This window comes from Rhinolophus sinicus, chromosome 8 (genome assembly GCF_057876585.1).
Source record: "Rhinolophus sinicus isolate RSI-liver-muscle chromosome 8, RSI-T2T, whole genome shotgun sequence".
Classification (NCBI taxonomy): Eukaryota; Metazoa; Chordata; class Mammalia; order Chiroptera; family Rhinolophidae; genus Rhinolophus; species Rhinolophus sinicus.
This window is the reverse complement of record NC_142508.1, coordinates 7,070,256-7,086,273: the sequence shown is the minus strand read 5'-3', so window position 1 is coordinate 7,086,273 and position 16,018 is coordinate 7,070,256. Positions and strand designations below refer to the sequence as shown.

General features: G+C 37.9%; 1 protein-coding gene across 7 annotated transcripts in view; it reads right to left on the bottom strand.

Annotated features, from left to right (window-relative positions):
- TPK1 (thiamin pyrophosphokinase 1) overlaps positions 1-16,018 on the bottom strand; it is a 258,145-nt gene that overhangs the window by 86,649 nt on the left and 155,478 nt on the right. For all 7 annotated transcript variants that reach the window (XM_074315230.2, XM_074315234.2, XM_074315231.2 and 4 more), the window contains one exon: positions 3,503-3,614. In XM_074315230.2, the coding sequence (XP_074171331.2) occupies positions 3,503-3,614 (112 nt within the window). The remainder of the gene's footprint in view (positions 1-3,502; positions 3,615-16,018) is intronic.

The following is a 16,018-nucleotide window of genomic DNA, read 5'->3' as shown; positions in this document are numbered from 1 at the left end:
AATAAATCTTATATAAGATATACAGCATTTTTATGGAGAAATTTTTTTTAATTATTGAAAGTAAAGTTCAAAGTAAATGGAGAGGTAAACTATGTTTTATGGATCAGATAACTCAATTTCATACAGAAAATTTCTTCCCCAATTATTCTATCCTCCCCAAATTAAGCTATGAATTAAACATAGTTTCAATAAAAATTACAAGGGAATAGTGTGTGTGAGAGAAGTTTGTCAGGCTGATGCTAAAATTCATGAAGAGAAAAAAGTCAAGAAGAGTCATGAAAATTTGAAAAACAAGGTTGGGGTACTCGACGGACCACATTTCAGTAATTATTGTAAAGCCATGGTAATTAGGCAGTGTGGTTATCAGTACAAGAAGAATGTAAGTCAAGGAAACAGAACAGAACAGAGATTCAAGAAACATACCCATGAATATGAAAACTTATGGCACATTGAAAATCACTGGAGAAAGGATGACAAATGATGCTAGGGCAACTGGTTATCAGTAAGAGAAAAAAAAAAAATGGATCTCTAACTCATATCATGCAAAAAAATCAATTTCAAGCGAAATAAAATGCCTAAAAATAAAACATAAAACTAAAATATGAGAACGTCTTTAAGACCACAAGGGAACAGAACGAGGACTTCAGACATAAAAATTACACACCTTAAAGAAAAAGATTCATAAATTTGACTACCTTTTATTTAGCAGAGTCTCTGTGCATACGAAAATGCCATAAACAAATGGAAAAGGCAAAATATAGCCAGGAAGATGACAATTAGGATCTGAAGCCTTCTGAGAATTAATAAGGAATAAGCCAAATTAGCCCAATGGCTAATGGGCAAAAGACAGGCGCAATCCCCAGACGAGGAAACCGGCAGGACTACTGATGAGCAAGGAGGCTTTCCCTCCCCAGCAGAGCCCACAGGGAACTATTACTGACACTGATCACAATGGTTACATCTGACCATACCGAGACCTGGGTGAGGACGTGCGGCATGAGAGCTCCTGCACACTCCTGCGACCAGGGCACACTGGGAGAACCATGATCAGAGCCAGGGGACAAATCCAGTGAAGGTGAGGATGCATTTATCTGGGACACAGCTCTTTTGTTCCCAAGAGAATGCAGCCTAGAGAAACTCTTGTAGCAGACACATCACAGAATGTTCACAGCACACTGTTACAAAATAAAATATTGTAATACAGGCAGCTTCACCAATATTTATACATACTCCCTTCTGGGTGATGGGTACACAGGCTTCTTTCACACTTCCTTAACAGACAGGATGTGATGGGAGACGCTGCACATGGAAGCAAGGCAATCAGACTCCTTTTAGAACTTGTGGCACCCTGTTTAAGAGCAGGTGTAGACTGGGAAAGTCTACATGACCCCCTGGAAGAAGACTCTGATGTACTTCCCCGTAACGACTGGCTTCTCTTCTTCCCCAAAAGGGAGCGGTCCCTGACTGCGTGACAGCACCTGCGTCCCCCCACTGCGGGTCCAGCCCCACCCACTCACTCTGTAGGGATGACCGACAAGAGGACACTGACCTCAGGGCCCTTTCACAGACCATGACCCTAAGCAAGGGCCCTCTCTGTGAAAGGAATCTGTCCACTTCTCTTCACGTCAACACAGTGTGGCATGTCACAGTGATTTTTATTACTTTTTAATGAGGTCATATCACCTACTAGAAGACGCCACCAATTAGCCTATTTACCACAGAGAATAAGCGAAACACTCAGTGTCTCAACTCCATTGTTTTGACAACTCCATGAAGTTGCTATTTACTTATTTCCACATAGTTGTATAGAAAAAAGGAAGTTTTTCAAAAGTCAAAGCACTTTGTAATTATATAATGAATAGTGGACAGCGCGACAGCAAGATCAACAAATTATCACAGGTAGGACGGTTAAAAGGCCCCCTTCCCAGAGTAAAGTTTGTTATACAGAATTAGGATGTACGCATTGCCATGAGACACAGGGATCAGAGCATGTTCTAAAGGCCCCGGAGAATGTCTGATCCTAGACTCGCTCCTATTACTGTGGATACAGGAAGCTGAGGCTACTGCTCGTATTGCCAGCCTCTCTTCCCTTTGCTCAGCGCCCCTCTGGTCTTGGTGGCAGCCCTGAAAGTGAGGTCACTACCAGACCCAGAAGGACGTTCACCACTGTAGAGGTTGGGTCCTTGGAAAGAATGGGAGCTCTAAAAAGCACAACTGTTTTCGGCTGGAATGTTTTCACGAAAGCTTCTAATGTCAGTTTCACCAGGTAGCTTTCCAAGCCCATCACATATTCTAGGCACTGGAGATCTGTCCCACCATCCTTCCAAACTCTTATGAATTCTCCAGGCATGTGCTTCAAAACATCTCCAGTTTTTCCTAATTATTTCAGCAGTGGCTCATAGAAAGTGCTTTTAAAATATCTTTTAATCTTCAAATTATTTATTTCTTAACATATCTATTTCCTTATGGGAACCTGCAAGTTTTACATGGTATAAAAGAATGGCATGACTCTGTGTTTTACTTTTTACAACCTTAGAGGTACCAGTCCTTCAGGAGATAATCCCTTCAATATTCAAGCTCTTTGATTAAATTACTGTTATTATTAAAGAGACTAAAGTTGATTTACAACACCTGATGGTTTCTTCTGGAAGCGGCATTTATTTCATTGATAGATCCACCTCGTTTGTTTGTCCTTTACAAACCAGGCAATTTTAGCATAACTAGGACCTAATACAGTTACTAAATCCTGGAAAACATTTTAAAATTTAATAACAGCAGCTAATGATTAAAATCTCAGAGGTTTGACTATGAAAAGAGCTTGCTACATTGGAATAGCTAGCTCTCTCTTAAAGCAGGTCTCAAGCACACAAAATCATGAGGAAGGCTGAACAAAGAATTCTTAGATATGGCACCAAAAGTACGATCCATAAAATACAAAAATTGAAATGCATCAAAATTAAATTAATGAATTTAGTTAATGAAATTTCAGAAAATGAAGCAATAAGCCCAAGACTCTGAGAAAATATTTGCAAGTCATATATCTGGTAAAGGACTTGTATCTGGAATACATATAGGAATCTTACAATTCAACCTAGCAAGAGAAATAACACAACTAAAATATGGACAAATGATCTGAATAGATACTACTCCAAAGAAAATATACTCATGTCCCACAAGCATATGAAAACGTGTTCGATGTCATTAGTCATCAGGAAAAAAGCAAATAAAATCCACAATGAGATAACACTTCATACCCACCAGGGTGTGTATTAAAAAAGTGGATAATATTAAATGTTGATGTGGAGTAACTGGAACCCTCACCCATTGTCGGTGGAATGTAAAATGGTGCAGCTGCTTTGGAAAATAGTCTGGCAGTTCCTTGAAAGGTTAAACATAGACTTACCATATGTAAGACCCAACATTTCCACTTCTAGGCAGATACCAAAGCTAAATTGAAAAAAAAGAAAGAAAACCTTCCTTTTTAAGGGAGGGTTTTACTCACTGAGGTTCCACTTTAGGCCCGTTGTCGTAACCCGATTGCAAGGCTGTCCAACAGGAATAAGGCCACACCAATCTCCTTCCATTCCTGTGTCTACGAGCAACTTGTGCTTTCCCTGAAGGAGAAGAGGAATGACCATTAGGATGGGGAAGAGAAAGAAGGGACGATAATGGGCATTGAAGACCTAGTCGGATACACTGGGCACCATCCTCAGAACTTCACGTGGTTTATCACACTGACAACAAATTTATGTAGTACATATGGGCTGAATAATCCGAGGAACTTTCACCCGACTTAATCCTAGTGGCAATTTTACAAGGTAGCTTATTGTTCAATTTAACTTTTACACATGAGGAAATTGAAGCGTGCAGAGATGAAGTATGTCCAGCACCACACAGATTATAAGGTGCAGGATCAGGATTCCTACCTACCTACACCTGCCAATTCCAAAAAAACTGGACTGATTCCACATGCAAAAGATGCAGAATTCTAGGGTCTGCATCAAACACTGGCTAAGTGTAAATAAAACACTGGCTCCTAAGTAAAATCTCTGCTTTGAGAATTGGGCTTCTAAATTTCAACGTCAACCTGCTTCCCATGTCCATGGATGCTCTAGATGCTCGATGAAGTACATCTACCAGGAAACTGACTATTGGCCCTAAGGAACTAGTATGTTTCTCCCATTCTGATTATGAGAACTTAGGTAATTTACCATGTTTTCAATTTATCCATTTATCAAAACATTAAAGTTCAATGTAATGCTCAATCAAGGACATGATGTTTGCTTTTGGAAGGCTTGGAAACTCCTCTTCTATAAAGAAATGAGTTTCCATTTCTGTTCTAGTCATTTTCCTTAGGGTGTATGGTCTTTATAAAAAGATACTTCAAGTCCTTGTGGGAAAATGCCAAGGCATGCATGCGTTCCATATAGAATAAAAAAGTAATTTTCATAATTCACAGTTCCTAGAAGGAATAAATTTTGAAGGATATTCTTAATTTTCATAAAGCAATGTGTGAAAGTATATTTAATATATGACATATTACCAGACTAAGGTAATAGTCTCCTTTTACATTTTACTTTTATCCCAACTATGCCTTTTGTACTCTATGTTATAAGTTTCTAAGAACTTTATTCTGTTGTATACAAGGCCTCAACATACAAGTAGGTTCTTTGTCTTTAGTGAAAGAATTGCGTTTCTTAGGAAAACGATTCTCTAGATTACATATCAGTCCTTAAAATGTAATACAGGTTCATTTAGAGCTTTACTACCTAAATAATTCATACTCATAGATTCATAAGGTGTGTTTCATATTTCTATTTGAACATTCAATCAGAGGCATCATCAATTAAAAGTCCTGAAATATATTCAAATGCAAAGAAAAATTTTTAAAGGAAATAGAAAATACATCTGAACTTGGTGCTCATCATTGGGAGAAAAGGTAGGTAACACATGTAGATACACAAAAAGCAATGGATTAGATGCACACAGAGAAATGTGGATGGATTGGAAACACAAGGCATTGTGAAAACATAATGCACAGCAGGAAACAGAATCAGGGTAAATTATATAACCCAGCTACATAAAATAAATTCAAACATGATAAGACACTTTTTCTAATACCAAAATTTTTAAAATATGCATTTATACACACTAACATGTTTGCCTATGGGAAGAGTAAGGAGAATGGGAACATGGATTAGGGATAAAACGGAAGCAATCGATGAAACAACGAAGATTCTTGCCTTGGATGAGAGATGATAATGTGCCTTGAACCAATGAGTATAACTGACTCAATACTGAGATCTGATAATAATAACAAATACGGTTTTTAGATATAAAGGGATACAAGACTTACAAATTTTTAGACTCTTCTGAAGAAAAACTAGATAAAACAGTCTAGTAAGGCTCAACAGCAATTAAGGAGGAATAACTGGAATACAGCCATAGAAAAAAATCAGGAATGAAATAAAAACTAATCTTGTTCTTGAGTAATAATCTTTGGTGATTTTCTTTTAATATCAGTTTAGAGCAAAAGCATATATTGAATGTCTACTGTGATTGAAATTTTTTTAAAATTAAAAAATAATTTCAAGATCTGTTGGATCTTAGAATAATGAGGAAGGCAATGAATATACAGCAGGGCTAGAAAGGAAAGCTTACCACTATGTCATTTAATCAGTGTGTTTTATAACAGCCATCTGATCCCTGGGATAATAAAACTTAACATGTACACGTACTGTTTCCTTTGCATTATATAAGTGGAAGAATCTTCTCTTATGGAGTTAATATCCACGAATTGAGAAGTAGTTTTCATAACCTACCATCACATTTCATAACCTACCATCATAGGTTCCAGACCTACCTTGGAAAATGGAATGTTTCTAGGAATTTATTTCTTCCAGATTGTCCAATTTGTTGGCATATAGTTGTTCATAGCTTTTTCTTACAGAAATACAATAATCCTTTGTATTTCTGTGGTGTCAGTTATCACTTCTCCTCTTTCATTTCTTATTTATTTTGGTCCTCTCTTTTTCTTGATGTGTCTAGTTAAAGGTTTATCAATTTTGTTTATCTTTTCAAAGGACCAGCTCTTGGTTTCATTGATCTTTTGTATTGTTTTTTTAAACTCTCTTTCGTTTATTTCTACTCTGATCTTTATTATTTCCTTCTTTCTATTCACTTTGTGCTTTGTTTGTTGTTCTTTTTCTAGTTCCTTTATGTTCCTTAAGATTATATTGTTTACTTGAGATTTTTCTTGTTTCTTGAGGTAGGCCTGCATTGCTATGACTTCCTCATAGGACTGCTTTCGCTATGTCCCATAGATTTTGAGTCATTGTGTTTTCCTTTTCATTTGTCTCAAGGTATCTTGTGATTCCTTCCTTGATCTCTTTGTTAACCCATTCATTGTTTAATAGTATGTCATTTAGCCTCCATGTGTTTGTGTGTTTTCAGTTTTTTTTCTTCTAATTGATTTCTAGTTTCATAGCATTGTGGTTGGAGAAGATGTTTGGTATGATTTCAATCTTCTTAAATTTCTTGAGACTTTTTTTGTGGCTTAACATGTGGTCTATCCTGGAAAATGTCCCATGTGCACTTGAAAAGAATGTATATTCTGCTGCTTTGGGGTGAAAGGCTCTCAAAACATCGACTAAATCCACTTGGTCTACTGTGTCATTTAAGGCTGCTGCTTCAGACCTTGAAAATTTTAATCTGAGAATAAACTCATTTGTGGACTTGAGAAGTTACAGATAGGTCTTAGCCTATAATCAATTAACATTTTTTTGTTCCATAAAAATGTTTTGCCATATGTGAATGGTCTTTGTGGTTATAAATAAGAAAATTTAACTTTGTATAGTTAAAAGGGAAGGATGTCATGTTTTTCTCCTATATCCTCAAGTCTACGTGACATCTTTCAAAAATGAACAAGAGGAGTTTTTGTTAATACCTCCGATTTACTGATTCATAATCTATGCTAGCCTATATGTGATTTGACACAGGCAGGCAGACAGCCGACATTAAAGAACTCCCCTAAAGATTTATGCCATCACTGGAGTCTAGATGCAACCGAACTAATCATTATTCCATCTCCTCTCTTGAATCATTGCACAGGTTCCTGTTCGGAGCTAAGATAAGTCTTTGAAGTCAAAGGCAGTGCTATAGTAAAGACGTAACAAAAATCAATCACAGATGGTATGCTTTTCCAATCACGGTTATTTTTAACATATTAACTCCCTCAGCAAGGTATGAAATTGTAATTTAGTGAAAGGGAGCCAAGACGCTGCTTGGCACCTGAGTTGGAAATCACGCGGTGAGTGTGTTAAGGACAGAGAGCGTCATGGAGTCCCCCTTTCCCCAGATGCTAATGCCACGCTAGGGCAAGGACACACAAATGGATACCTAATGAAAGAATCAGAAATCACTGTCTCTGTCTTTGCAAATGACTAGGACATGACCAAGAAAAGAGAGAAAGCTCGCCCTAGATTTGGCTGTTGCAAAAATACCAAACACTGAGGTGTCTGAATCCTGTTTAGATTTCTAGATCCTTAAATCCAATAACCACATTTTATGCTACAGTATCTTAGTGTGGATCTCACAAAACACACAGCAATTTAACAGGAGCATTCACAAAGCCACTGAACACAGGAAGAACAGAAACGTACTTTCTACTTTGTGTATAACAGATTTCAGAAGCAGGTGGCAATGCCAGTTTATAAAATAGAAAACATTCATCAAATTGCGGTTAAAGCTGAACTTACGCCCTATGGCTAATTGCAGGGAAAATTTCTGGCACATAGTTAGGCCCTGGATGAGGAAACACTGCTGTACATTGATTAAATACAAGGCTAACCTCTGGTAGCTCATCTTTTGTTAGTCTGTCCCGGTACTTAAAAATTTATGAACAAACACTGCAGGACCTTAAATAGCCTGCAGGAAAGAACAGTGAAAGAAGTACATGGAAGGATCTACAGTACATTTATCAGAAGAGGTTACCTCGCCCACACAAAGACAGACGTTCGTGCTGGCACACCTTCAGACTGGGACTACATGACGATTCAAAGTGGTCACTACAGAAACGGCCTCCCCAGGAACTTACAGGGGCAAAATCGCAGAGCTGAAGGACTTGCGTGGTTTCTTTTATTCTACTCCCCAGACGTAGACTTCAAAGTACAAGTATATTGGTTTTACTGAGAATAGCCTATATTGACTCAATGTTACATGTAAACATACTTATACATTCATTTCATTTGGAATAGTGCCTTTTGAAAATGCATGAATACTCCATCTGTTGATAGCTTTTAGAGTTTCAAATCATGTCAGAACCATATTCTCCAAAGTGCATTCCGCAGAATACTACTTCCCAGGTCAGATAAAACTGGAAAAATTGCTTCTTAGAAAACTCTGTTTAGCTGAGCGAGTGTTTCCCACACTTACTTGACTATAGACGGTCTGCCTACCCCTGAAATAACACCTTGTCATTACCCATGGAATCTGCATTTCATGAAATCTACCTAGAAAAATACTGCCTTGGAATAGTAATTTTGCACACAGCGTCTGAAACAATATTTTGGTTTCAAATTTCCATATCCAGAATATGTCAATGATATGTTTTGAAATTAATAACCTCCCTCTGACTTATGTTTTGGAAATTATTTAATAACCTCAGGCTGAAAACGTGTGTTTTGATTGAAAGGTTCATGACAATACTGGATGGTTTTCCAAAAGAAAATCGCCAAATGCTACTTAAATTTGTTTATTCAAAAATCAAAACTATTTATGAAATATCTACTATTGTTAGAGATAGTAAAATACCGTAATGATAGGCTAATGTTCTCATTAACCCTCTAACACTGGACTGTTTCAAAATAAAACTGATAAAATCAGTGTTTCTCCTTTCTTTCCTGTCAACTCTATATTCATACTTTTTTTTTTTTTTCAACAATGCGTCCTACCCCATCTTTGTCTCTCTTTTTATTCCAGTCAGAGAAAACAGTCTGGTGTGTGCTCCACACTACATTGTCAGAAACCTGCTCTTGTCTGTATCTTTTGGAGGAGCCATTTTAAATGATGACTTCTGAAGACAATACTTAATCCCAGAAGCAAGAATTTCTAACAGTAGAAACAGGGCAGGTTATACTGAAAGACAATGTTGTGAGTCAGAGTGATGACGGAGTTTCAAATACCTCCAGGAAAATGTCCCTCTACCTGACACACATGCGGTTAGACTACCCCTGTCCTCCCATCCATGCCTGGGCTGCTCCTCTGTCCCTAACCGGCAGAAAGTCGCAGCTCTACTGTATGAAAACTCCCTGCATGGTCCACGTAACACAGAGCACTGGCGTCTAACGACTCCGACGGTCATCGTTTACACTACAAAATGTAGCGTATGTTCCTGTACTGCATCCCTCAAATGGGTTCATGTCGCATCCTTAAATGGAATGGAATTTCTCTGAATATAAACAGGATGTCTTTTATATCTGGATTTATAGCTCATGGTAGGAACATATTAAGTGGCTGATAAATATCTGACTGATTAATGGCTTAGAGCAAAAGGAAAAAGTATAGATAAAAAGGTGTCAATATGCTTAGAAAAATATCAAAATTTGAGTAGATGAAGGAGGGTCCAGTTGAACCAAAAGGGACAGATGCGGAGAATTCTATGTGTAGATAATGTTTGCTTAATTGCACATTAGGACAAAACCACACACAACCAATATTTACGACTACCCTGTCAACAGTATTCAAAATACACTTCGAGGTACACGGTATACAGAGTATACGTTTTATGTTTGTATGTAAAATGGGCATTATAGTATTACCTCTTTGGGTTATTTTGAGGACTACGTAACACTTATAAGATGCCGAGAACAGGGCTTTAAACATTCATATTATAAATGCTGACTTACTTATCCCTCTCCCTCTGTCAGGTCCCAAGTTTAATCTGAACACAAGTTTTCTTTACATTTGGTTCTGTTTTTATTTCATAAAAGCCTGGTCACTCTGTCCCAGTAATTTTTTAAAGAAAAATAAATGTGATTACTCCTAATACTATTATGAAATATTAGCAGGAAGGGAGAAACATAATTTTTTTATTTGAATTTATATTAAATCATTATAAGACTTTAAACTATCTTAAAGAGAAGAACCATATCTCCATTTGCTATACAGAAGCTCTAGTTTTCAGTAAACTCTTTTTTTAAAGGGTCCCCTATTCTGAAATACTCCTTCTTTAATAGGAGCACACGTCTCCAACTTTGATCAATTTTAGAAAAGTTCTAGGAACTCTTTCTGAGATCTCATATCTGGTCAGCATATCCAAAATGCAATTCTTAAAGTTACTTTTTGGAATTCTCAATATAACCTGAGCCTGGCACTATGGTAACATAAGGTTCTCCCTCTCTCCCTCTCTCTCTCTCTCTCTCTCTGGTTCTCTTTTTTCAATGCAAGCAATTAATTGAAACAAAATTCAATTCAGACACTAAATCCACTGGACTTATTTCTCAGATTTTCTCATAATTGGTAAGGAGTTAATGGGAATTTCAGCACTGCAATATATATTTCAACTTTCCTCCTGTGTTGTTAACTACACCAATTTTCTTTCTCTAAAAGAGCAGTATGTAGAATCTCCTATAATAGACAACCAGCTCCGCACAATTGCCCCCCGCAAACATTCTCCTTACCTGACCCCTCCCTTCTGTCAGGTCGTGAATCCCCCATGTACTTCTCTTTTCTGTTATCCCGAAGTGTAAGTCATTAAGATCGGTGGGGAGTGTGGAGGGTAAGGGTGAGGTCATTTGAGAGTAAAGAGAACTACTGGAACAATCCTCTTCGTTATCATATCTAAAAAAACCTCCAGGAGGTCGCGTGCTGAGCTGAGCTGTAGTATGGCTGATGTTCAGCCTGTTTAATGGAGTTGGGTGTCTAGTTTTGTTTTGTTTTTCACTCACATTCATGATGCTCATGGGATATTGTTAGTGCTGCTGAAGAAGGTGGAAGGAAAAAAGAAACTTTGCATTTATTTATTTCAAAGCCCAGCATGACTATCACACTGTATAAGCTGGAGGAAGTAATGAGCAGGTTCCAGTTAAAGAAAAAGGAAGAGAAGTGAGGTAATTTGTGAACATCTGCCATGTTCGCCTAACATTCTTCTGGGCACCAAAATTGTCCTAACAGCCTTTGAGGGGCAGATGTGCTACTAAGAGCGAGACTGACCCAGTACAGGCATTAATTTCCTCAGGATCACTTAGTGAGCAACTGGTAGATGTAGGATCTAAAGGCAAGTATGTCACGATTGTCCAGGCCACTTATTTTTATGTCATCACCATGTTAGTCTAGGCTTCTAACTTGAAAAGCCAGTAAGAACCATTTCACTCCTTTGCTTTTCCTCCCATTCTTGCATTTCGTTCCCTATATTCAATCTCTAAGCTAAGCTTTTGCAGGACCTTGTCCAAGGTTTATCCCAAATAACACAAACTTGAGCAGTAAATGAATTAATACATGAGGAACTATCGGCCTTGACCACGTCCTCCTCTCTTCACCACTGGCCATTCGATGTACTTGTCCCCGTTCATTTGATTGTTCTTCTCTAGAGACTAAATACAGAGAAGGTGCTGGTAAGAATGTGTGGGCCACTCATTTGTGTTTTCAAAACACACTCGGTTTTCCAGGAGTTCAGACAAAAATGGTTAAAAACAACATCATTGACTGGGCTAAGGTTAAGAAAATTCACATACAAAAGTATTTTTTTAAAAAAGATTTGACTACTTTTAGTCAGGAACAAATAGGACAATTTCGCCCCCACCCCTACCCCAGAGAATATTCATCAGAAGCAGTTGGGTTAATAGCACATGATACGAGTTCCAAGACTCAGTCCCGACATCACTGCCTCCATCACTCTCTTCAAAGCCTGCAGTCAGGCTACCTGCCCTCCCGTGGGCTCCACAGGCGCTGTTTTCATGCTAACTCACTTTTGGAAGATAAATACCCCAAGGAGAGAAATCACACCTCATTAACTTGTATATCTCAAAAACTTTGTAACTGTTGGACACCAAGTAGGACTACAATAAATATTTATCAAAATGGGGGCATGAACCTTAGCTGTTTTCCTATAACTACTCTTGACCTTCAATTCATGTGCCAGCTACTACCCCACTACCCCAGTTTTTAAAACTTCTAGAAAGACTTGTCTAAATTCACTGTCTCTAGTTCCTCTCCTGCAATTCTCTTACGTTCATTCCAATTACCCTTTTCTCCCACCTCTTTTCCAAATTGGTTTTCATCAAGATAACCAATGACCTTCAAACTGATATCCCAATGGTCAATTATTAGTCATTGACTTATCAGCAGAATTTGCACTAGGGTATCACTCTCTCCTTGATCTACTATCTTTACTTTGCTTCCAGAACACCAGCTCTCTTGGTTTTATCTCTTTACCCACGATTTCCTTTGCTGTCTCCTCTTCTCTCCAGACTCCTAAAGCTGGACTGCCTCAGGGCTCACCCCTTCGTCCCAGCTGGATCCTTCTCCCTCATCTACCTACAGTTATGCCTTTAGTTATCTCCATCATCCAGATCTTGGAGAATCCCAAATTTCTATCTTTGGCCTAGACTGCTCTCCCTAAATCTGGTCTTGACTATCCAAGTGCCTATTTGACATACCATATCCTGATCTTTTACCTCAAACCCACCCTGTTCACAGCTTTTGATCTGAGTTGATATCTTCTCCATCCTTCCAACTGCTTAAGTGAAAGTTTTTCTTTCTTTTTTTTAATATCCATAAGGAAATCCTATGTACTTTATAGTTGAAATATATCCAGATTCCTATCACTTCTCACAATTCCTTCACTACCACGCTCTCCAGGTCACCATATTAAGATCTCTCCTCGTCCCACCAGAGTCTATTCTCAACTCAGCAGCCAAGGTGATCCTTTTAAGAAGTCAGACCTAACTGCCTCTGCACTGATCCCCTCAAGTGCACCCCTCAAGTGAAAGACTCCCAGCTTTCTGAAGGCTTTCCATTTGTCTCCTCTAGCTTCTGAGGAGTCTGCTAGATTTCAGATTCTGTCCATGGATTGCCTATAAGAGAAACACTGTTCTTATGAAGGAATCCTGGTTTTAAGCGAGCCTGAGGGAACGTGTTCCAGGCTCAGTGCTGTGCTTAGAGCACGGGTACTACACAGAAGACTTTGTGAATTGGAACTGAATCCCCTTCCACCATGCCTGAGTTTCGTTTTCCTCATCTATAAAACCAGAATCAAAGGGTTGTTGTGAGGATTACATGACTTGATATGTGAGCGACTTAGAATAATGCCTGCCACAGAGTAAATGGCTCTATAAACACTATTATTATTTTATCACACAAGGGGATTAAAATGGGCAACGGAACAATACATTGCTTTTAGACAGTCAATTTACCTGTCTCTCATTTTTCGTGTCAAGAATGTTAGGAAAAGTACCCCATAATATATACATATTAGGTATTGGCAAAACGTTGGAATAAATATACCTTTCAAGTTATATTGATCACAATCTTAATTGCTACAGTCATCTTATTTTGGTTCCTCTTACATATGAGGTAAGAGTCCTTAACATCAGAAACGTAAAAGTGCTGATTATTTTGTTTTCTTTTGGGGAGGTGGGGGGATAGTTTTTGACGTGTTGAGGTAAAACTATGATAACATTTCTGCAAGAAACAGTATGCTTTCATGCAGCTTATTTTTACAGTTCTGTGCTGTAAGGTTATTATCCTGAAGACACAATTAAGCGTACTAGATGCGACGTCTTCGGTTTGCAGTAACAACTGACATTATAGCCGTCTTCATGTTCATCACAAATCAAGTCCAATTGAACTAACTACCTAGGGTTTTACCCTCTCTTATCCGTACAAATGCATGTGTTCAATTCATGTACTTACCACTCTATCCAATTTCCTTGTGGTAGTCAGTCGCCAAAATGGCATCCAGTGAACCTTGCCTCCTGGTATTTATGTCCTCAAATAGTGATTCCCCACACTGCCTAGGACTAACCTGTGTGTACCTGTTGGTGTGTGACTTCTTGGCTACATCATAAAAATATTACAGCTGCCCTCTTGCTTGCTTGCTTTTGCAGACCACTTGCTCTGGGGGAAGTCAATTACCACGTCATCTCATGAGGACATTCAGGCAGCCCTGCAGAGGCCCAAATGGGGAGCAAGGGAGCTGCCCCCACTCCAAACAGCCAGCATCGACTTGCCAGGTAAGCAAGTGAGTCATATGATTGACACCTGGCATAACTGAACTTCATGAGACCCCAAGCTAGAAGCACCTAGGAAAGCAAAATTCTAGACCTGCAGAGAAACTTTGAGAGATAATAAATTTTCTTGTTTTAAGCCACTGAGTTTTCTGGTAATTTGTTACACAGCAATGGACAACCAACACACTCTTGATCTCTTGCTATCCCTTTCCAGATGCCTCTGTCTGCACTGCCTTCTCTTTCCCTACTGTTTTTTTTTTTCATTCTCATTTCCTGTGTCCTTTCTGCTTCTTTAAATGTCTACAGAACAGAACATATGTATATATAACTCATATATATATTTAACTTATACATATTTAACTTTTGTTCAAAAGAGTGTGTGGATCCCTTTTCAAATGTGCAAACATGACAAGTTTTATTTTTCTTTCTACCAGCTTTTCTTTCCTTCTCTGTGGGCTATCTGGACTGATTTTTCCTCTAACTTTATTCTTTCCTAAGTTATCAATTTGGGAAAAGTAAGAGTGAAATTAGAGGAAAAAGGTTCCCCAACAATCATTAAATTTCACCTTAATGAAATTCAGATAGATAATATAATCACTAAAACAGAACACTTTATGCTAAACAATAGTACATATACTCAAACTCACTACACGGTATGCGATTATTTAAAAAGACTGCACCAAAGCAAGAAAGCCATATTTCCTAATGCTGTGCAGTAGGGAGAAAAAAGCATTAGAATATTGTACATTTACTATCTCACTTCCTGTCCCAAAGTCATTTATTTAAGATCATTTACAGATGATGAAAGGTGACCAAATAGTTATTTCAAATTTGATTTGGATACTATGACTTTTCCCAAATTGGATCCTCTGATTCCAGACATACTTCAGGAGCAACACACAGAGGCTGCTTCCTGTGTTCTCTACCTTACATTTTCTACTCTTCTAATTTCTTTTTTATATAATAAAAAAAATTTTGTTTTAGTTTTGCTGGTACAAATTTATGGAATCCTAGAAACTCCACAATGACAGAAAAGAACAGGTCCTCACAAAAAAGCAGAATTACCAACGTATTTATGGCTTTATCATTTGACAGGCAAGGTCAGAGCTTCTCAGAGTTTATTCATAACACTGCATCAGCTTTCAATTCTTTGAAAATTGCTCCTTGGTACCAGCTTCCCTGAAATCACAGAGTGGCAGCCACTCTCTTAAGGCATAAATCAGTTTCTAAATAACTGATAGCACTTTTTCCTCCAGTTCTGGACAAAAAAAAGCAACTGTGCGTCCATTGTTGAGAGTTGACACTTAGAAAAAGCCAGTGCATGAAGGGTGCTTTTAGGGTTTACTTTCTGAAGTCATTTGTAAGAAAACAGTCTTTGGGATTATAAAAAATAAAGGTCCTGCTCTTGAATGTCACTGGCATTTTAATTTCCTCTCTTCTTTCATCCAGCAAATCCAAATTAAATACTATCACAGACTTAGTGACTGCGTATCATGACTAATTCTGTCATGACTTTTTTGTTGCAAAGTTAAAATGTGCAAAGTGTGTGTTATTTGGACACAATATAATACAAGCCAATGACATAACGGCAAGAGAAATAGATGGATATATGTATACAACTAACTACTTAGAACAAAAACAAAATGAAAGACATAATAAAAAGAGGCAGGACCAAATATTTTGATTTTTTTTTCTATAAAAGGCTCTTTGCTGCAGAGGAAATTAAGAAGTAGATCATAAAAAGCTTTTATTCTAATAATTCATAACATTATTTTAAAAATATTTGGCAT